Source organism: Terrapene carolina, unplaced genomic scaffold, assembly GCF_002925995.2.
Source record: "Terrapene carolina triunguis isolate 2854851 unplaced genomic scaffold, T_m_triunguis-2.0 Scaffold789, whole genome shotgun sequence".
NCBI classification, from domain to species: Eukaryota; Metazoa; Chordata; order Testudines; family Emydidae; genus Terrapene; species Terrapene triunguis.
In genome coordinates, this window is record NW_020665140.1 from 6,197,957 (window position 1) to 6,219,079 (window position 21,123).

Sequence of the window (21,123 nt, forward strand, 5' to 3'; positions counted from 1 at the left end):
TTGCAATCTAAAACCCACCCTGATTTCCCAGGGGAAAGGGTTTTCACAGTGCTTTGAGGGAAGAGAGAGCCTTTTCACAGCTCACAATCCTGCTGTTACATTTTCTTTCCCGTCATCTGGCCACGGAGCCAGTGACTCAGCATGCAACATTCCAAAGCTCCCCCCTGCCTGCAACAAGGCCTTTGCTCCAGCTTCAGGGAGGGAACATCTCTCTTCTATACACAGCGCAGGGCACTCAGACAGCTTGCAGGAAGGGAGCAGGAGAACAGGGCTGCTGATTTGGATGCTGGCTAAGAACAGCAAGGGTAGGTGACTCGGGAAGGGAGTTCACAAGCAAGTCCTGGATGTTTAGTTAAAAGGAGGGGTGGCCACTGATCCAATCATCTGGCTTGGAAACTCAGAGGAGTTTGGCTACACATTCTTTTATTACCAGTTTAACTATACTGGTTTAGAAGCGTTAAATCAGTGCAACCCCCCTGGCACGGACCTAGTTGTACTGGTATGAAAGGGCTTACATGAGTACAATTGCTTCCACACTGGGCTTTGCACCAATGGTTTCTAAACGGATATAGATACAGAACAAGAAGTGTGAGGAGAAGAGCCCCTACTAGCACCCAGCGGGAGAGGTTTAGCTAGGATGGTAGCCAGGAGACGAGGTCAGGCCAGAGGGAGAGGCTTACTAATGTACACCAGTGGTGCAATGGGTAGAAGAAGAGCTGTGGCACATGTGGAGGGGCTGCATGCTGGGAAGGCAGGTTGTTCGGCCAGAAGAATCCATGCAAAGGCGGGGGGGAGGGGGGAGAAGATGGTGAAAGAAACAACAGGCAGCCTCCACATGAGAAAATCAGGGCCATTTATAGCCACAGAAAAGGGGAAGCTTCCACAGCTACATCTTATGAAATATTCACCAATCGCTCTGCCATGCTGATTTACAAAATCATCTACACATTGAGCCACCAAGGGAGACATGCCGCAATGTTGCCCCTTAAAAGATGACACTTGTATAAAAAACAAAAATATCCTTCTCCTTGCCATACCACCAACAGCTTAGAAACCAAAAACATGGGAGGTGCTGGGGAAAGCTCCATGTTCTACAGGATTCGTTTCTATCGCCCAGTTTTTCTAGCATCTCAGCCCAGGGCTCTGGAGTAATTAATGCCACTGGAAAGCAGGACTGTTAACCTCACCAGGTTTCTGTGGGACAGAGGACCATCTGGGTGCTGGTGGAGGGACCAAGGAAAAGTTTGGAAAGAAGAATGTGTGATGAGAAGAAAGGAGCAGGGAGGTGAAGTTTTGGTGACCTTGAGTGAAAATCAGCAGAGAGTCCTGTGGCACCTTTAAAACTAACAGATGTATTGGAGCATAAGCTTTCATGGGTGAATACCCACTTTGTCAGACGCATGTGTTAGTCTTAAAGGTGCCACAGGACTCTCTGTTGCTTTTTACAGATCCAGACTAACACGGCTACCCCTCTGATACTTGAGTGAAAATGGCAGCTAATCCCTAAAGGTGCCTTTGAGAATTTCACCCTCCGCTGATTAGAATGGTACCAACTATTATTATTATTATACTTGAAGGAAACTAAAGTTTGTCTCTTTTCTGTGCTCTCCATTGCCCCTGAGGGGTCAGCAGCAGGGACCAAAGCCGGGACTTCTGGATCTTAAACCAAGAGCCTCTACTACCTGGGCTAAAAAAGACCCAGGGCTGTTAGTTCAGACTTTTGCAGAATCAAATCTCTCTGTGGCCCAGACACAAGAGGGAGACAGAGTTGTGCTGTCTAAGCAGGGATTACACTGCTATGGACTGTAGTTTTCAATGACTCCTTAAAGAGATAGTTGTGGTGAGTCTTGCACCTTAAGAAGCAGATTCTGGAAGGCGACAATGTCAAGAGGAGTGACGGTGGACAGGACCCGGCAGCCGAGCCAGGCTGGTCGGTCTCATGGTACCTATTGTTATATGCATGGTTTCATTCAGCTGAGTGTCTGCTAGTTCTGTGTGAACAGAAATGAGCCACCCCAGGAACAATACTCTGCCATAGAATAGCACAAGGTGAGCCCAGAGTGTCTTAGAGTCTGTGCCCTGGCTCCCCAGGTTTTTAGTTTCAGCGAGGTCTTGAGAAGGTGTCCCCTGAGAGTCAAGGTGTGATACAGATACACAGACTTTGGGTCCTGGTCCAGCCTATGTCCATTCACAAAGATACTGAACAGTTTATTGGCTTTGGTGTGGCCTATGTGGAAGCAGCTGGAAACTGTGTTTTTGGTACGAGCTTTAAGTCTTCATCTTTTACAACAACAGGCCATCTCTTTCATGTCAGCATTCAGAACTTCTCCTAGGTGACTGAAATCCCGGTCCTGTAGTGACAAACAGCTATCATCTGCATCGATAAAATGCCTGGCAGCGGCATTGGGAACAGGGACGACTCCAGGGTTTTTGCCGCCCCAAGCAGCGGGGGGAAAAAAAAGCCGTGATCACAATCGGCGGCAGCTCCACTGTGCCCCTTCATTGTTCGACGGCAATTCGGCGGCAGGTCCTTCCCTCCGAGAGGGATGGAGGGACCCGCTGCTGAATTGCTGCCGAAGAGCCGGATGTGCCGCCCCTCTTCATTGGCCGCCCCAGGCACCTTGCTGCGCTGGTGCCTGGAGCCGGCCCTGATTGGGAAGGTCAGTTGGGAAAAGGTTGAAAAGTGTTACTGCTAGAACTGAGTCCTGAGGTAGACCATTATTTTGGGACCTCCAGGAGCTGGTCTTTTGTTCAAGTAGACCTTGGAACAGGTAGCCTCTCTGCAACAGAGCCCCAGCTGTGACAACCCACTTTGGTAGGACCTGGACACCAAATTGTGCCAGTATTTGATGACAATTATGCAGTTTGATCTGAAACCTGCTTAAATCTACACTTTGGATACCGTCAGTGGTGGAGGCAATTCTTTGAAGGATAAGCCTTTCAAGTAATTTGTACACACAGCTTAGCAAAGAGATGGGCTGGTAACATATTGCAGTCGGTAGTCAGGTTTTGACAGGGCTATTACTTTTGCTCTGCCCCAAATCTTAGGTATTTTATTCTCCTGGATGGCTCTAGACAGAAAGATGGCTAGCCATTTTCTGCTAGTTTTTACCAGGTTCTTCAGGAATTTGTGGGAGAGGTTACCAAGCCCACAGACGTTACCTGTTTTCAATTTAAATTTAATCTGTGGTGAAAGGCTGGAGGTCGTCTTTGTTTTTTGGTATGCACGGTTTGTATTGTCACTATTTCTTCTTCACCTCTCCGTCAAACATTCTGTCCTTATCCGCATTTGTAACATTTATCAGGTGTGGAAAGTTTTTCAATACACTGCTTACAGCTTGAAATGAATGACTGCCTGTACTGATGGTCCAGGGGAGGCCAGGGAAGTAGTCTTGTTTCCATCTGGCAGAATGAAAACTACCCTGTTGTTCTGGATCATGGATGAGGTGAAGGTCATGGAGTGAGACTCAGTCAAAAAAGTGAACGCCATTTTGATCAGACTATCTGTATCCCAGTGGCTAGTAAAGTCTCCAACATAGATGGTAGGGTATGGGACCCTAAGAGCCTGGAGTAGGCCGGATGACTTGTACACATTTGCCACTCTGAAATGACCAACGCTCACAGTATCACAGAGGTCTGAATTAGACGGGAGTGGCTCCGTGCCAGCAAGATTGGCTCTAACATAGGCAGCACAGCATATTTACTATGCCGAAAGTCACTCTAAAGGTCATAACCTTTGATGTTAAGGCAGCTGGCAGAAAGAGAGATGATGTGTCTCCTGGAGGCAGATTACAACTGTGTTACGTTTCAATGTTAGGGACTAGAGAATGCAACATTTAGCGGAAGGATTTTCAGGGATGGGCCAACATCCAAAGTTCCTTGATCATGGTTAAGGTCACTGAGTTCACTTGAAAGTCCATGCTGACCAGGACTGAAAGCTTTGGAAAGCTATTTGCAGCTTTGGCTTCCCCTGCCAAAGCAGGGTACTTACGCAGTATACAACGGGAACATAGCGGCATTATACTTCCCACTAGAGAGAAATTACTACTTTTTGTATTTTCCATGCCTTCCTTGGGAATGTGTCAAGGGAGGTGTGAGTTGTGTGCCTTTTTTCTTTTCTTTTTAAGAGCTCCAGCTGTCAGCCCTGGATGGCTGGAACTTGTGTAGAAGGGCCATGCACACCTGGGAGGTGGGGGGGGATGGGATAAAGGGGACAGCACAGTCAGAGCCCCACTGCCTGGGCTCGGGCTCTCCTTTCCCCTCCCCTGCCCAATCCCTCACCAGGAGGCGGCGGCATGGCTCCAGCGGGCAGGTCCGGGGTGGCAGCAGCACAGAAGTAAGAGTGGCAATGGCATGCAAAATTGGCTGTGAAAAGTGATATTGACAAATACCACTTTTCAAATTGCCACCCTTACTTCTGTGCTGCTGCTGGCACGGTGCTGCCTTCAGAGCTGGGTGGCGACACATGTACGGGGGAGGGGGAGGGTGGGAGCGTAAGCGACTTAAGACACAAGGAAGTGGGAGCATAGCCAAATAAGTTTGAGAACCACTGGACTACAGGGATCTTTAGTGCCAAACTTAACATGGGAGAGAAAAGGAACAGGAGGAGAAAGGCAAAAGCTATTCTGGCTAGTAGTTCTTATTTAGACACCAACCTTTCCGCTTTGATTGTGCAGCAAGAGTCAGTGCAGCTCCTCGAGATTTCACCAATATAGCTGAGGTTCGAATCTGGCTCTACAGTTTCAAGACGTGGCTAATACCACTGAAAGATACTTACAAAGAAATTTCTTCTTCTTTTCCAAGGGAAATTCATGAAAGGTTTCCCAGAACATTCTCACTGTTGGGTGTGTAGCGGAGTAGTCCCCCTTGTAGATGGCACACTGTTAAAAGAAGCACAAACTTTTTTCTTGTGAGAGAAAGTGATGGCCCACAACTAACCTCTGCTTCCTTAGAATCCTAAGCAGGAGGTATTTAATTAATAAAAAGCACAGTTTAGAAATCCAAGAATACCTGCCGATATACTAACAATACCATGCATGATAATTTATTGCCTACAGCAGTGGTTTTCAAACTTTTTTTCTGGCGACCCAATTGAAGAAAATTGTTGATGCCCGTGACTCAACGGAGCTGGGGATGAGGGGTTTGGAGTGTGGGAGGGACTCAGGGCTGGAGCAGAGGGTTGGGGTGCAGGGGTGAGGGCTGCGGGGTGGGGCCAGGAATGAGGGGTGCAGGGGGTGGGGGGGGGGGGGGGGCTGGGGGCGGGGGGTTGGGGTGCGGGATTGGGGCATGGGCTTACCTCGGGCGGCTCCCAGTCAGTGGTACAGCGGGGGTGCTAAGGCAGGCTTCCTGCCTGTTCTGGCACTGTGGACCATGCTGTACCCCGGAAGCGGCCAACAGCACGTCCAGCTCCTAGGTGGAGGTGCACAAGCGCCAACGCGTGGCTCTCGCCCATGGGGACCACCCCCCCCCAGCTCCCATTGGCCGGTTCCCGGTGCGGAGCCAGTGCTCAGTGTGGGGGCAGTGCGCGGAGCCCACTGGCACCCCTGCCTAGAAGCCGGAGCTGCTGCTGACCGCTTCCGAGGCACAGCGTCGTGTCAGAACAGATAGGGACTAGCCTGCCTTAGCCAGGCAGCACCGCCAACGGGACTTTTAACGGCCTGGTCGGCGGTGCTGACCAGAGCCGTCGCGACCCAGTGTCTTACATTCCGCGACCCAGTACTGGGTCGTGACCCACAGTTTGAAAACCACTGTTCTACAGTACAAGCCCAGCACTACTTATAAGGTGTGGAATGGGGAAAGAAACTAGATTACATGCTTGTATTTAGAGGGTACAATTCACCCTCATGCAGAGGGGCAGCACAAGCCCTGAGTACTACGTGAGTTCCACTCCAGCTCTTGGCCTTCTGCTGCCCTCTCTGCCCCAGGGTGAATTTCCCCCTGACAGAGGGACCAGCTAAGCTGTGTTCATATCCTCCACCGAATCCAGACTTCACCCTAAACAAAGATAGTGCAAATCCTTCTCTTCCTGCCTTCCTTTGTTAGTGGCAGGAAAGCTTACTGGCGATCTGACTTTCAAGGGACTCAGGAGACGGTTCTCTAGTGAGGAGACAGGAGGAAGTTCCCATAAGAGGTTGAGGGCTCTATCCCATCCCAACCCTTAGCAGTGGGCACCCAGTGTCCAGATCATGGACATACTTAATTCTACCCACATGATAAACTATCTTCTAGGTACTAATGTGGCCCCTATTACCATCATATCTGAGCACCTCACAATCTTCAATGGGTTTCTCCTCCCAACACCGATTGTGAGGCAGGGGAGTGCTATTACCCTCATTTTACAGATGTGGAATTAAGACAGCAATATGACAAGCCCAAGGTCACACACAAAGTCTGTGTCAGATTGAGGAACCAGTCTCCTGAGTCCCAGACTAGCGCCCCAACCACTGGACCATTCTTATTGGTTTCTGTGCCCATGAAGACAAATAGAAAAGATGCCCCATGGCAGCTTACCTCTTCCAGTTCCTCCCAGTTGTAGTTGCTGTTCCCTACTATCATGGCCCTCAGCTCTGAGGGCTGGAAGAGTTCCAGGACCTTCCCGCCACACACCTTCAGGAAGCCGGTGGAGAAAGCGATATACCACTCATGGACTGAGAGATTGAAGATGTAATTCAAGTAAGCCTCAACAAATTCCTGCCTGGTGTATTGAGAGAAGGATAGGGGAGAGAGAGAAAATACTGTTATTCACGTTGCTGGGGTTTATTAAAACTGTCAGGAAGTGACCGTTCACGCGGTGGGCTGGAAGCTATAGGGGGACACACGCTCAGTCAGGTTTAAAAAGGGGACTCCTGTGTATTATGAATAAAATGGACATGCTGTTCAGGAGGCTGGAGTGAAATGCTTCCAGTCCGCCCCACGTCTGAAGGCCTCTCTGGTAAGGGTACACACGAGTGTAACGAGTCAAAAGAGCAAGTGGCATTGAGGGCCTGTTTGACCCAATGGCAGTGGAGAGCTCCTCAGATAGCACATGCTGTGCCTTATGAATACAAACCCACTCCAGGGCAGAGCACCGAGGGCTAGGAGTCAGCTGGGCCTTTGGGAGCTGCTGAGGTGTGGAGTCCTTTCCTTGGCTGTGCGCATTACAGCTGATGTTCCACCAAAGCGGAAGTCAGCATTAGGCCTCCAGAGGACACACCAGCCCCTCAGCACAGCTCTCCCAGCCCTATGTTTAAGACATGCATGAAATAACGTACTGCTCCTTTCAGCCATCCAGTGAAGTGACTAAGGAACAGGGGCGGGAGAGGGGAAATCACTCAGCACAGCATTTCCTGCTTTCTCTACACTGACCTGCTGCTTCCTGATGCCCTGAGTTGATGCTCTCCTCAGGACTGGGAGTCAAACCAAAGGGACAGAGACCCTGGCCAAGATTTTCAAAAAGAAGAGCCTAAGAAGTCTATATTTAGGCACCTGTTGGACAGAGCTCACTGGCCTTCAGAGGAGGGCCTGTTTTAGAAAGCCTTGGTCTAAACCTACAATAACTTCCCTCTCTTTCCCATTAACACAGGTGCTGTGTGTGCTGAGGGCTGTGAAGGAAAAAGATACAAGGAAATTCTAGAGTCAGATACCTCCCAGTAACAGCTAACCTGAGTAACAGACAGAAAACAGCGAAAGGCAAAGGACCTGATTCTTAGTTACACTAAGATCCAGTCTGGCAGTGTAAAGGAGCTCCGAAAGAGCTAGAAATTACTCCCTGAGAATATCCTTGGCACAAGGGCCTCCATGGTCAATGCAGAACTGGTGTCAGAGCTGTGTGCCAGCCCTGCTTCCACCCCTAACGTATGGGGTATGCTGAGGGTGGACTGGAGGAAGAAGTAGGAGGGCCGAGGGCAGGAGGATGTTGTGGATCGAGTGCCCCGTGCTACAGCTATTTCTGGCTTTTTAAGAACTCATAGGAGACCCCGGGAAGCAGGGTTGAAGTTAAAAGCAGCCCTGACGTTCCTCTAATTTACAGAGAGGGCCAGGCCGGGTGAAAGAAGTGACTCAGTTGAAGTGTTTATTCCTACAAATACATGTGAGACTTTCTTCATTTAAAATACGCTAATACTGTATGGTTAAGTGAACTCATGCAGTATTGGAGACTGCCAGTAGAGGGTGCCATGGTTTCTACATAAGGATTAAATTAAGAGAAGGCTCATCTAGAAAAGATTAGAACTGGGGTCGGCAACCTTCAGCATATGGCCCGTCAGGCGGGCCGCAAGACATTTTTGTTTACGTTGACCGTCCGCAGGCACGGACCCCCAGAGCTTCCAGCGGCTGCAGTTCACCACTCCCAGCCAATGGGAGCTGTGGGAAGCAGCGGCCAGAACGTTCCTGCGGCCAGCGCCACTTCCTGCAGCTCCCATTGGCCAGGAACGGCGAACCGCGGCCACTGGGAGCTGTGTGGGGACATGCCTGCAGACGGTCAACGTAAACAAAATGTCTTGCGGCCCGCCAGCAGATTACCCTGATGGGCCGCATGCCGAAGCTTGCCGATCCCTGGATTAGAATAAAATATTAGGGTATTTCTACATACAGTTTTTGCTCCAGCTTACTAAATTGGTAAACAACACAATGGAGTCATCCTCTTCTTTTATATGGCATTTGGCTGGGATTATAGTTGAATCTTGAGATTCAAAAGCCCATCTAATGCTTTCACGGATAGCTCGGTGGGTCCCCCACTGTACATGTGAATGGGATAGTTGTCCATGGTGAGTCACAATTTGTTGATTCTTTGATTGTCCATTTGTGGAGGAGGTAGCCACACCTTCCATGCGTTGTCCGAACGTGGCTGAGTGCAGTCCGCTGCCGATGGAGTTAAAGTGGTACAGCTCTACTGTGGATGCAGTTATACTGGTGTAAATGTGCGTATAAGGGTATAGCGTGTTATAAGCACTTTGATAGGGTATAACTGGGTCCACACAACAAAGGAGTTATACCAATTTGAGGGAAATGGTTTTCTTAGCGTTCAATTGGTGCAAAAAACTATGCAAACCAGCCCTGAGAGAGCTTGGCAAGAAGTAGCAGGCTTCTCCCGGACTACAAGAACTACACTGTTTTGCTTTGGGGGTGGTCAAGAACAATACTGGAATAAAACACAATGTCCTGTAGCCTTTGGCACCAAAAGCCAGAATCTTGCGCCAGGCATCATTATGACTCCTCCACCTCTTGCTAAGGGCACATTTATTCTCCACCCTCCTCCCTCTGGGCACTACACTTTGACCAGAATACTACACAAATGCCTAATTTCACACAAACATTATTCATGCAAAGTCCCAGCAATATTTCCCTTTAAAGCTGTTTTCAGTACATTGCCGTGTATTAGCCCTACAGTAATATGGCAAACTCAGAGACCTCCTAAAGCTTGTCTGTGGGCTGCTCTTTGGGATGTGGGTGGATGTGACTTCCCCGAATTCTTCCAGCAGTTGTTTCTGCGTGACATTTGGTAACAGTTCACACTATTGTTCGCTTGCTAAGCGAGTCAGGAAACGGAGCAGAGTCCAATAGACAGAAAGCAGGACACAATCAAAAAACAAAACAGTGACCTCCCAAAGAGTGGGAGAAAGAGATTCTTATATATGCTCTTGGGTACCATGCGCAAGGGAAATGTGAGAAATTAAGAAAGGAAACAACAGAGAGAGACATGAAAACCTGAAATAAGGAGGCGGGGGAGGGAAATTTTGTTATCCAGTGTACGTCTTTTATTGTTGTTTTCTTGACAGTTGACTGAGCCCTGGGGGAAAATCCCACTGATAATGTCAAGACACTAAACACTGATCTGTTGCCCAACATCTCTTTTCTGCCCTTGTGGCTTCAACAGAAGTTGTTTATATGAACATTATCTGGAACATTGTCATTTTGATGTAAAATCCTACGTGGCAACTCTGAGAAGGGAACGCTGCAGACACTTCACAGTTTACTTTTCCTTAAAATTATACACCTATCCAGTATACCAATATCCAAGTAAGCAGTACTGAAGTATGAAATACCTAAAGGTGTACATTCAGCAGGTTATTGGGATAGGGAAGTGCAGCAGATCTGTCTCACTGCCTCCAGAGCACAGAGGAATGGAGGGGAAAATCATCAAGCAATGAAACCCTGAAGAGTCACTGGTTAACCAAATCCCGTTTCATCTGCACTCCGAGGGGCATGATGTGGTATTTGGAACAATAATGGGCAAGAAGCGTTATTTACCCTGGGAAGGTGGAAACAAGTGGATCTAAATGAATTTTCAACAATGAGGGGCAGTCCAAGGGGCAAACTAACCAGTAGTGATGATAGGTGACTATGGGTGGCCAGCTAGGCTTTGTCTAGACTAGAATTTAGATGCTAACTCAGGTTTTCTAGCACAATCTATACCTTCAGAATTCTAGTCAAGAGAAAACAGTTCTACTTCATCATTTGCTAAACTGATTGAGCTAAAGTCTAGTCTAGGCTCCTCCTTCTCTAGAGTTTTTCAACCTCCAGTTCATTAACACATTTACAAAGACTAAATTGGACACTCCCCAAATGTTTGTTTCAGGCTACAACCATTTGTGCTTTACCCTAGGCCAAGCTAACATATACACTTCTTTCCCCAGGGTAGACATGTCCTAAGGTTTTGTCTTCACTGCAGAAAGGTGTGTTATTTACATCCCAGTGGAGACAAGGCATGGATTATTATTTTTTTTACTTCAGTGTAGTGGACCCAGGTCAACCCTACCGCACCCCCACCCAGGGTTGACCTCAGTTAGCTACTTGGAGATAAACACTACTGCACCTGGTCTCCATTAGGATTTTACAGCAGCAAAGTCATCTTGAGATAAAAAACACACTTTTGCTCTAGTGATGACATACCCTAAGATGTTTGTTATAGTGGTTACTAAAAGTCAGCCTACAGACAACTCTTTCATTACACCAGTCTTGGGGCTACAGATTCTGCTTCCCAACTCTTTGAGAAACAATCAGAACTCTTCTTTACATAATCAGATTAGAAGAAAAGGACTTCATCAAGTTTGCCAACTTCTTGAAGATTTCCAATGCCAATCCCAAGACATGCTACCGAGTAATCACTGAATCACACTGTTTCACTATCACAAAAAGAATTATGTGCCGTTTCCAGTAAAAACGGTCTTTGTAAAAATCCGATTACAGGATTAAGAGAAAACAGTTTAATAGCTGAAAAAAAGAAAAAAGGTAGGTGTGTTGGTTCCAACCCAAGGAGCTGGTTCAAGTTGAAAGGACTTAATTACTATTTGTGTTATGTAGCACCTACGGCCCCTGATCAAGGCCCCACTATCAGATATGCATAAAAATAGATGGCTTCTGCTTCAAAGAGTTAACAGTAAGTCTGCTGGTCTTAACCTCATTCAGTAAATTTACTGTCATGTACAGTATCTGTCCTGCAAAATCTCAAATTAGTCTTCAAGGGTGAAAATCACCATTTGTGGAGTGACTACTTAGTGCCCTATACACTACATAAGCAGCTCATCATCATCATCTTGCTCCAAAACCACAACCAAGACCTGATGTTATTGCTTATCTCAAGCAGTACCTCAGGGGTGCAAGATGTTGACAGAGGGCACTGCCTTAGGCTCTCTGTGTTTGCTCTCCGCATTCACATTTGGGGTCCTTCCTCAGCTTCCACTTGGTCATACTGTCACCAGTCTTTGCCACTCAAGCTCTCACTCAGTTTAGAGCATACCAGTGTTCTCCTTCTAGGTCAGTGTGTGAGGGCAGTTGTTCTGAAGGAGCCAGGTTCTCCAGGATCATTAGCCTCTCTCACCATTTTGTTATTCTGTAGCCTTCCACTGTGGTATTTTGTGGTGAGGAATTTTCAGAGGCAAAGCTCTTTCTGGGCGTCAGCCTCTTGGGTGGTGGAATGTGTCCATACAATGAGTGTCTTGGATCATGCATCTGTTTTTGTCTCTCTTGCCTTCCTACTGAAAACATTGAGCTCACTGATGGTGGTGCAATCACTGCAAGGCAGTGTAGAAGTCAGTTTCAAAGTCCCTGTGATGATCCCACAGGATTGACTGAGATCAGTATTAATTTTGTCTGCATGGCTCAAGTGTGACCATAATGGTGTACAGAACTGCTCAAATGAGTAACACAAGGCAACACTGGTTGCTCAGAGTGTTTTGGGACTAGTTCCCTATTTTGTATTCCCAATTTTTTTGAAGTACACAGTTCCTGCAGTTCACTTTCCTTTTTTAACTTCTTTGTACGTCAACATTCAGTCTAATGTGACCCCCAAGATACAATGGATATTTATAATGCTCAAAGATTGTACCATCCCTCGATATCTGGATTTTTCTCTTGGTCTGATGGTGTTTCAGATAGAAGGCACACACTTCTATCTTGCTGAAACAAACTTTCAGGGATCTCGTGCAATAGTATTCTTGACATAAGCACAGGGAGTCAGTTAAAATGTGCTTGATGTCCTCAAATCTTTCCGATTGGGTGGCAATGCAAAGATCATCTGCATAAATGAATCTTCACACACTGGAGAATTCTGGTTGGTAACTTGTGTAGACATTAAACAGCAAGGGTGCTAGAACTGAACTTTGGGGCAACACATTCTGCTGAGTTCGCCATTTACTTTTCTAGCCATCCATCTCAACAGAGAAACATCGATTCTCGAGCAGAGAGGAGATGACCTGGACCATCTTATTATTGCTCTAAATTCTTGCCAATTTCAGAAGAAGTGAACAATGGTTCACAGTGTCATAACCAGCTGACAGACCTATAAAACACTACCCCTGTAATTTTGCAGGCTTCAAAGCCATCTTCCATTTATTAAGTTAGGTTTACAACTTGGCCACAGCGTAATACAGTAAGGATACAGTAATCTTTGCATAGTTAAGGTCTTTACGTGGTTTGAGTAGTGCAACCACTTTGATCTGTCTCCACAGCCTGGGTATCTGCACTGTCTCCCTACAAGAGAGTTAAAGAAATCAGGTAGATACTTCTGTGCTCTTGTGTCCTAGGTGTAGTAATAGTTCATTAGATACACCATCACATCCAGCTGCCTTTACACATTTCAGAGTTTTCATAGCTATCGTGAGCTCCTCAGTATTGAGCTGCTCACTGTGGACTTTCTTTCTGTGAGGAGTGAATGGGGCTCCCACTTGATTTGTTTTGTTTCATGCTGTGTTTTGTGGGCTAGGTTCCCATTTAGGATGAGTTGGTGTGTAACTTGGTTGGGACAGACTGTGGCAGTGCACTTTGGTCATTGTCCATCCGGGTTCCGCTTGCAAAGGGTGGCTCAGGCTTTTTTGCTATTGTGCCACAGGATTCTTGTTTCAACCATCGACCTCCAGCAGTCGCACCAGTCCTTTCTCATCTCTCTCACAAGCATTTCCCCAAGCCCAGTGGTTTCTTCATCGAGTCGTCAATTCTGAATATCTTTTATATGGTTGGTGGGTTTGTTCTGAAAGACCACACATATAATGTCCAACATCCCCTCGGGATGTTCTTTGGGCAATCTTCCATACCAGCAAGACAAATTCTCCAGAGTTCTCGTGTGTCAGAGTACTAATACAGATGGATTCATCCAATTCAGAAGTAAAGTCTTCCCAGTCAGCCTTTTTGAGGTTGAATCTCGGCAGGTACTTTGTTTTCCTGGGTTGTACTGCAGCCTCTATTGTGACTTGCACTGGCCTATGCCACGATCTTGGGATTGCTCCCATGACCTCCCTTCTGAAGTTACCTGCATTTTCAGAAGTGGCAAGAGCTAGAAATATCCCCTTGTTCCATCACGCACTTTGGAAGGAGCATTAGTCCTGGGAGGTCATACCACAGAGTCAGGTTGTTTGTTGCTGCCAACTTCCAAACTTCTTCCCCGTGGTTGTCATTGCTGCGGTGTCCCCAAATGGTCTGGTGACTAGTTTAAGTCACCTATGAAAAGGCATGTTTTTTCTGTCAAGTGGAAGTCAGTTGGCCATGCAAACTGTTCACATGTAACAGAAACTACTGCTTTTTGGTCAAGTTCAGCCATGATACCATGGTCTTTCACAACAGTGTTTTTCATCAGCCTTTTATCACATGCAAGTATTGTGCTGCCATAAACGCTGCATTCAGCATTCGTACCTATACGCATGCCAGGGATGTTTGGTGCTATTCTCTCTCTCTCTCGCAGGCATACGATGTCTGCTTCTGTACCAGACAGAATTGCAGCCTTCTCTGCAGAGAATCCCTCCACCCTGGAACGGATGATTTCGAGTATCATCTTTGGCTCAGGCCCTAGGAAGGGCCGTTTATATGGATGTCTATGTCTTCTGTTCCAGTCTTGATGCATGTTTTCGGATTTGGTCTCCCCCATAATCAGTTGCAAAGGGAGATTAGCAGCTGCATTAAGGGCTTAAGTGATAGACAGGGCCTTATAGGGAGAGTGCAGGTGAGGTGGGGTGAGGGGCGTGCACCAGGCCTTAACAATGGGGGGTAGGAAGTTAAGCTCTTTTAAAAATCTGGTCACTTATTTAAGTGCTGAAATGGGACCCACTGGGTCCTGACATCTTTTCAAAGTCTGGTCCGACATTTCCCCTGTGTTAACCTATCTATCCCCTGTCTCAGTTCGTTATCACCCATGTGCCCACTGACGTAGGCATCACCAAAAAAGCATTTCAGTTGCCATGACTGCTCAATTATAGTAACTCACCTATTGTCCTTCTGCACAGTAATTTTGTCTCCTTCTGGTATTAGCTTCTTCTGCTCTGTCACGCCGTAGCTTTCTCTGCATATCTATGTTAAAAAAAAAATAGGTTGTTTTCCCATTCTGTGTGTCACCATACAAGCTTGCAGAATGGGTGCAGGGTTCTTTTACTCGCTCCAGGTAAACTGTGTAACTACTGACACACAAAGAGTGAGGGAAGGAGGCTGGAAAAACAGATACGATGAGTTAGAGAGAAACAAAAAATACACAGACACCCTTCTATGCTTGCATCATTTTTCATACTCAACATTTGCTCTTAGATCATGATTTGCAATCAAGGCCAAATGCAAACCTGGAAGAGAACCAAGCCACCCTGTTAAGTCAACTGCATATTGAAAAACAAGAGATTGATAATCGCTAAAAATTACATTTAACCAATGCCATGTGTACTGGCACCAACAAAGTCCCCTTTGAATAATGGCAATGCAGGATGCTCCATTAATCTACTCTCACAATAGATTACCAGACTACTTGATAAGTCAGATGTGCTACTTTTGTCTGTGTTCATAACAGAGCTAGAATGCCAGCGGTACATTGGCACTCCATATATAATTATATTATTTTAAAGTGTCTCATGGATAAAATATTATGGGCCAGATTTTTAGCCAGCCAGCACAAAACAGATCTCCTTCAGACCATTTGGGGAAAATTATGAATCCATTTCAAAGCATCAACACAGCAGTAAAGATGTCCTTTTGCCTGAAACCAGGCACAAAAGAGCTTGGGGGAAGTTATACAAGATTATTTTAACTGTTCATTTTATAGGCGGATGCGATCAGTGCTATAGCCTCCTGACCTCACCCTGAATGGTAGCACAGACCTGTGTGAGACTGTGTTAGACCCAGAATTGGTTCGCTCTAGAGCCAAGATTGATAAGACAGCTTTATTTTAAAAGCCCTCCCTTACCAAACAAGACAAAGTGTAGCCTTCTCAGAGCACACTGAGGTGGGAAGGATTTCTTCACAATACTCAACCCAATACCTGGCCATATCAGCTCATATCAGAGCCCCTTGGGAAAGGAGCTTTCGTGTCTTCTCGCTAGTAACAGGTGTGCTCAGATGTTGAACTAATGTATCCATCTCCACCCCAGACACTCCTCTGTATAAAACAGGTGATAAGCACCTACTTGTAAAGTTAGGGCCTACCCAGAACATCCTGTTCCAGGTGAGACCATTTCAGCTTGGGGCCTGCCAGCATATCGTAACTTTGAAGTAAGCAAGGTGCCTCTGGGCGCATGTCTTCAGACTGAGCGACCAGGCAGAGAAACCAGAGAGATTCTCGTGGATTTCCACCCCACTGCAGAGGCTATTGATTGCATTTACTGGCTGGGAGAAAATCTTCTGGAGCCTCACTATTTCAGTCTGCCAAAGCCAGTGTCCTAGTGATAGAGTGCAGCATTTGGTCTCAAAGAAGGTCTGACACAATAGTAAAATATTGTTCACTGTAAATGTTTGAAGTCACAAAAGGAGTCTGCACTGTTTACCAATAACAGAATGGTAGAAGTGTGCAGGAGGTCAGACTAGATGATCATTATGGTCCCTTCTGACCTTAAAGTCTATGAGAAGGGGAAGAAAAAAAAGATGGGTATGGGGTAACATTTTCAAAAGCAACCAAGTGACTTTGGAGTCAAAGTCCCATTTTCAAAAGGGACTTTGGAGCCTACACCTCACTGAAAGTCACTGAGACACAGGCTCCTAAGTGCCTACGTCATTTCTGAAAATGGGAGTTGGGCACTTTTGAAAACTGCACCCCCTTAATCCACTTAGCAGTGCAGTCTTCTTGACCATATACACAAGGACAGTAGAATACCCGCAAGGAAGTTTAACATTTCTGCAATATACAGCATGGACTTTATGGCCATGTTTGGGTCTAACCCACAGCACCCACACGTCTATGGCCTCCGCAGGCACCCACACAACAAATCACATCATTGACAAATGGTAGTAATTTGCCTTACTGTAAAGTTCAGGCAGAACGTTTCTTCTACATCATCCCCAGGATAATCTAAAAGCTGCTGAAGACTCCTACGAGACAGGCGGGGGAGGGAGGAGAAGGAGACAAATCAGACATCCAGGAGGCAATACTGTCTGTGCTTTATGTTTAAGGGGAAAAACCCCAGCAGTGAAAGTAAATAATGTAAGTCAGAGTAACAGGACAAGATAGAGAGAAATTCTGGGTTGCGTAAAGGAGCACAACGACATGCATTCCCATATACACATGTGCTTTGTTCTACATAGAATACATGCCGCACTACAAATGCTCAATCTAGTCTGTGTCTGACAAGAACAAGGATCCTGTTTAGTGGCCCAGTGCTTGGAAAAAGCATTCGATTTCTAGCTCTGAAGGATCACAAGATAGGCATGAGGGCTGCAGAAGGAGGGATGGGGGGGAACGTCCATAGCCCCCTTTTTTAGAGTCCCATTGATGTCTCCCAAAATGTGGCTGCAGGACTCTTGTATCTTCCTGGCCCCTCGCTTTGCCCCATCAATTCTTTTTTTAAACATTGTTCAACTCTGAGCTAAAGAAAATTACATAGCAATCAATGTCAGATGATAATCAGACCAAGAATCTCATGTGACCTGAACCTTGCGACCTGTCAGAGCTAGGAAAAAAACAATGCTCGGGGAGTAACTCTTCAGTTTGCTTGTGCCCAGGAGAAGCCATTCCTCCTTAACATTTGATTGCCTTTCTAGCCGGTTATCGTCACGGTCGCTCACAGTGGCTCCGACAGAGATCAGAGCCCCATCAGGCCAAGCAATGAACAGATGACAGAGCTTGTACGGTGGAGAATTTACAGTCTTAACTGATGAGTCAGACCAAGGTTGGAATGGGGAAACAGAGGCAGAGAGAGGCAATGTCACTTGTCCAAGGTCACCAAGCAGGTGAGCAGCTGAGCGGGGACTAGAACCCAGATCTCTCGAACCCCCACCTATAGCCCACTACATGCCCACGTTGCCGCTGAAAGCTCAAAAAGACAAGCAGCCTCCCCCCATGACTCTACTCCACTCTGGTCCAGATTCAGTCAGCCACTTATGCATGTGAGGGGGAACACTGATTTCAATGGGACTCCTGGGGTGCTTAGAATAAAGCATGTACTTAAGCACTTTGGTGGATCAGGGCCCATAGAATTCACTACTTGATCAAGTCAGCAGGTCATTTATTTAACTAACATTAACCAGTTTAACCTACGTTGTTCTCAGATGAACACCTTGTGGGGACTGGGAGGGGAAGAAGTCAGAGCGGCAGCCTAGATAGTCCTTCAGCCTTATACCTTCCTTCCGTAGGGGACAGCTCCTTTAAGTCTTCTAAGCAGGGCGTCACATTCAATAACTTTTTGTACAGCGCCAGCGGGAAATGGAGGTCTACCACAGTGAAGTTGTATATCGCAAGTCCACATACTATGCCAATCAAGTGAAACCAGTTGTGCTCTACAAAACACTTCAAACACATAGGGAAGTCACAGTTAGACCAAAATTCATTGTGCAGCTTAATGGAACACCAATGTATATTCCCCCCGCAGATATACACATATTGCAGCATCACGATTTGGGCTCAGATTTTCAGCCCCCAGCAGCTCCCATAGAGATGTGGAGCCTGTCTGAAAATGCAGCCACTTCAGTTGGGTGCCTCAACTGAAGCGGAGCTCTTTTGAAAATCTGGCCTTTGACTGTGAGCGTCCCAGAGCCAAGCCTGTGCTCCTAGACTGTTTGGACAGCACCTCCCACCCAGTAAATGGTACCGTAAATCATTATTAATAATGTTATTGTTAGTGAACTGGCCCCAGATATTCAAGAGGGACAGATGTAAAAATATCACTTGTTGGCTCCAATCCTGCCATGAGCACCCAGTCCACACAGCGCTCATGGCAAGATTGGCGCCTCAGCCGAATCACCACCTTAGATTGTTACAGCCGAATTACTTTTAATCTATTATGCCTTTTGCACATCCCTCAAGTTGGATCCTAACAAAAGAAGAGCCAGATCCCCAAGGTCACAATGTTTCCATTCCAAATACTGCAGGACAATGTTTCAATCCAAACAAAAAAGCCTATTTTCATTTAAAAGTCCTGCATAACTGCACTGTTATCCAGGAGCACACAAGTAGCTATTGCTGTATTTCGTGTCCGTCTTTATTGCTGTTTGGTTTGAGATTTGTGCGTCAGTGACAATAGTGTTGCACATATTTTTTAAACTTTGCAACCATCTGAGATATTTTCACGTGTATACTACAATTATCCTTAGCACCGTCTGATTTGCTATTTTCACAACGTTAATGCTAACAATTGCAGTGTAATGTTATTTGTGGGTTACAAAATGTAATGTGCTGTTTTCTCGCTTGTAAAATTTCAAGTTTAAAAATAATCAGATTATTTAAAAAAAGCACCACACATATTACAACAACTACCCAACAATGCAATTTTCACTTTTACAGCCAAGAAGAGAGAGTGAACCGTCTCTTGTATAATACCTGACATTCATTCCACACCACTCAAAACACTGTTTGTAGAGGTAGGCAAGTCAGAGTAACTGTGCTATTTTAATGGTTAGATTCTGGCTCCCTGACATTGTACATTAAAAAGCTCAATGCATAAATGAGATATTGTAGTGTATTGATTACGATCATATGAAGAGCAGGGGATGCACAGAAATGTAAAGTCCTTATGATTGGAAGTCTGATTTTGTACATCCCCAGTTTATGGCTGAGACACCAAACTATCGAATCAAGCAATGAATACACACCATTCAATTGCTCCACACTTACCAATTAGCATCACGGGAAAAAAACAAGAGGAAGCTGACTTTCTCTCACATAGCTTTTGTCACTAACTTTAACGTAGCACGTGTGTGCAAACAATGCAAACAGGTCAGTGGCTCACCGTATCTGAAAACCACAGCAGGTTCGATTCTGGATAGTAGGTGAACATTCCATAGATGGGATTCAAGAGTTCTTTTAGCAACAAGAGAAAGAATTCCTTTGTGACCCCTCCAGCATCAACAGCCTCCTCGCCATCAAAGATCACCTGCCGTGAAAACAGGTAACTGATCAGGATACCGAATGTGACTGTAGATTAGAGGCATCAGATTTAATCACAGGTCATGCAAATTAATAACTGTAGCATACAAAGCCGACGTTAACAATGAGACTGTTTCAGTGCTGGGGGAAAGAGGGGAAGTGAAGTACTAAGAAGACTTTTTTTTTAATGGATGATTCAACATTTTGTGCGGGAAAGGTGGAGGAAAAGTCAAATAATAAGCTGCTCTTCAGGTAACAGCCCAGCCCCTCCCCACAAGTAGGAGGTCAGTTCTCCTGGTCACAAGTGTTAGGGGGACTGAAACCAGCAGCTGTTGACCTCTGAGGCATCTTCTCAGACATAAAACACATTCATTATTAGGTGACCCAGTCTAGTTCTTCCTGCAAAATGGCAAAAAGACACTGCTTAACACTGTATAAAAACAAGATACTTGTTCTGGGGTTTGTTTTTGCTTTGGTCTCACATCCCCCTCCCCACCCACCCATCCACACACATACACATACTCCCACGTCAAGGGAGTCCTCCACAGCGGATGCCAAACCTCTCCCTATGGCTTCCTTTATCTGGTCCTTTTACAATGAGGGAGAAGCCCATAGGCTGATCAGGAAGGAGGCAGACGCATGCCCTCATTGGTTAGATGAAGCTCTGCTACTAGTTATAGCCGTGGTGGAGTCCATATACCTTAATATGAGCCCACTGTGTGGGTGGCAGGGTTGAGGGGGGAACAGTTTTCCAAGAAAATTGAGAAGGAAACAAGGGAAATAAGGCAGATCAGGGAAAAAACTCCCAAAGGATCTTACTTTCAGAGGCTTTTTCAAATCAATATCTGAATGAATGCTCAGCTCCCTCAAAGCATCGCCAACCAAGTTGCTCCTGCGGACGTGAAGAACTAGGAAAGGGCTTCTGGCCAGCAGAGGCTCCAGAGTGAGAAGCATGAAAACATTTTGCAAATTCGCTCCATTGATCGCCACCTATAAAACAGCACAAAAAAGAGAGAGATTGAAAAAAGCAGAGTACCCTGGCACTATTTATTTCTTGAGTGGAGACAGTCGTACCACCACCACCAACTAGTTTGTGACCAATCCTTGGTATTCCTTCCTTCTATCTCTTGTTACACCAGCAACAGCCATCTGATTACTGTTGAGAGTGAGACCCAGGGGATTCACTACAAATACTCTCTTCACAGCAGCACAGTGCTCATAAATAAATTGCCTCCCAGGAGGCTGAAGTCCTCAATATACAGAACAGATGCAACATAGGAAACAGCAGTTCAAGCTGGTCCCACGCTACCCAAACAACATGTCTTGGTCATGACTTGGAAGGACTTTCTCAAGGAGCGAGGTGGTAGTTTAGTTTCTGTGGATCA

At 46.1% G+C, this 21,123-nt stretch overlaps 1 protein-coding gene across 3 annotated transcripts in view; it reads right to left on the reverse strand.

Annotated features, from left to right (window-relative positions):
• Positions 1-21,123, reverse strand: part of HERC3 (HECT and RLD domain containing E3 ubiquitin protein ligase 3) — a 111,055-nt gene that overhangs the window by 17,924 nt on the left and 72,008 nt on the right. For all 3 annotated transcript variants that reach the window (XM_029913680.1, XM_029913679.1, XM_026660514.1), the window contains 7 exons: positions 20,558-20,728; positions 19,602-19,745; positions 17,997-18,163; positions 16,683-16,749; positions 14,672-14,754; positions 6,511-6,694; positions 4,778-4,880 (listed from right to left, as the gene is read on the reverse strand). In XM_029913680.1, coding sequence (XP_029769540.1) covers positions 4,778-4,880; positions 6,511-6,694; positions 14,672-14,754; positions 16,683-16,749; positions 17,997-18,163; positions 19,602-19,745; positions 20,558-20,728 — 919 coding nt within the window. The remainder of the gene's footprint in view (positions 1-4,777; positions 4,881-6,510; positions 6,695-14,671; positions 14,755-16,682; positions 16,750-17,996; positions 18,164-19,601; positions 19,746-20,557; positions 20,729-21,123) is intronic.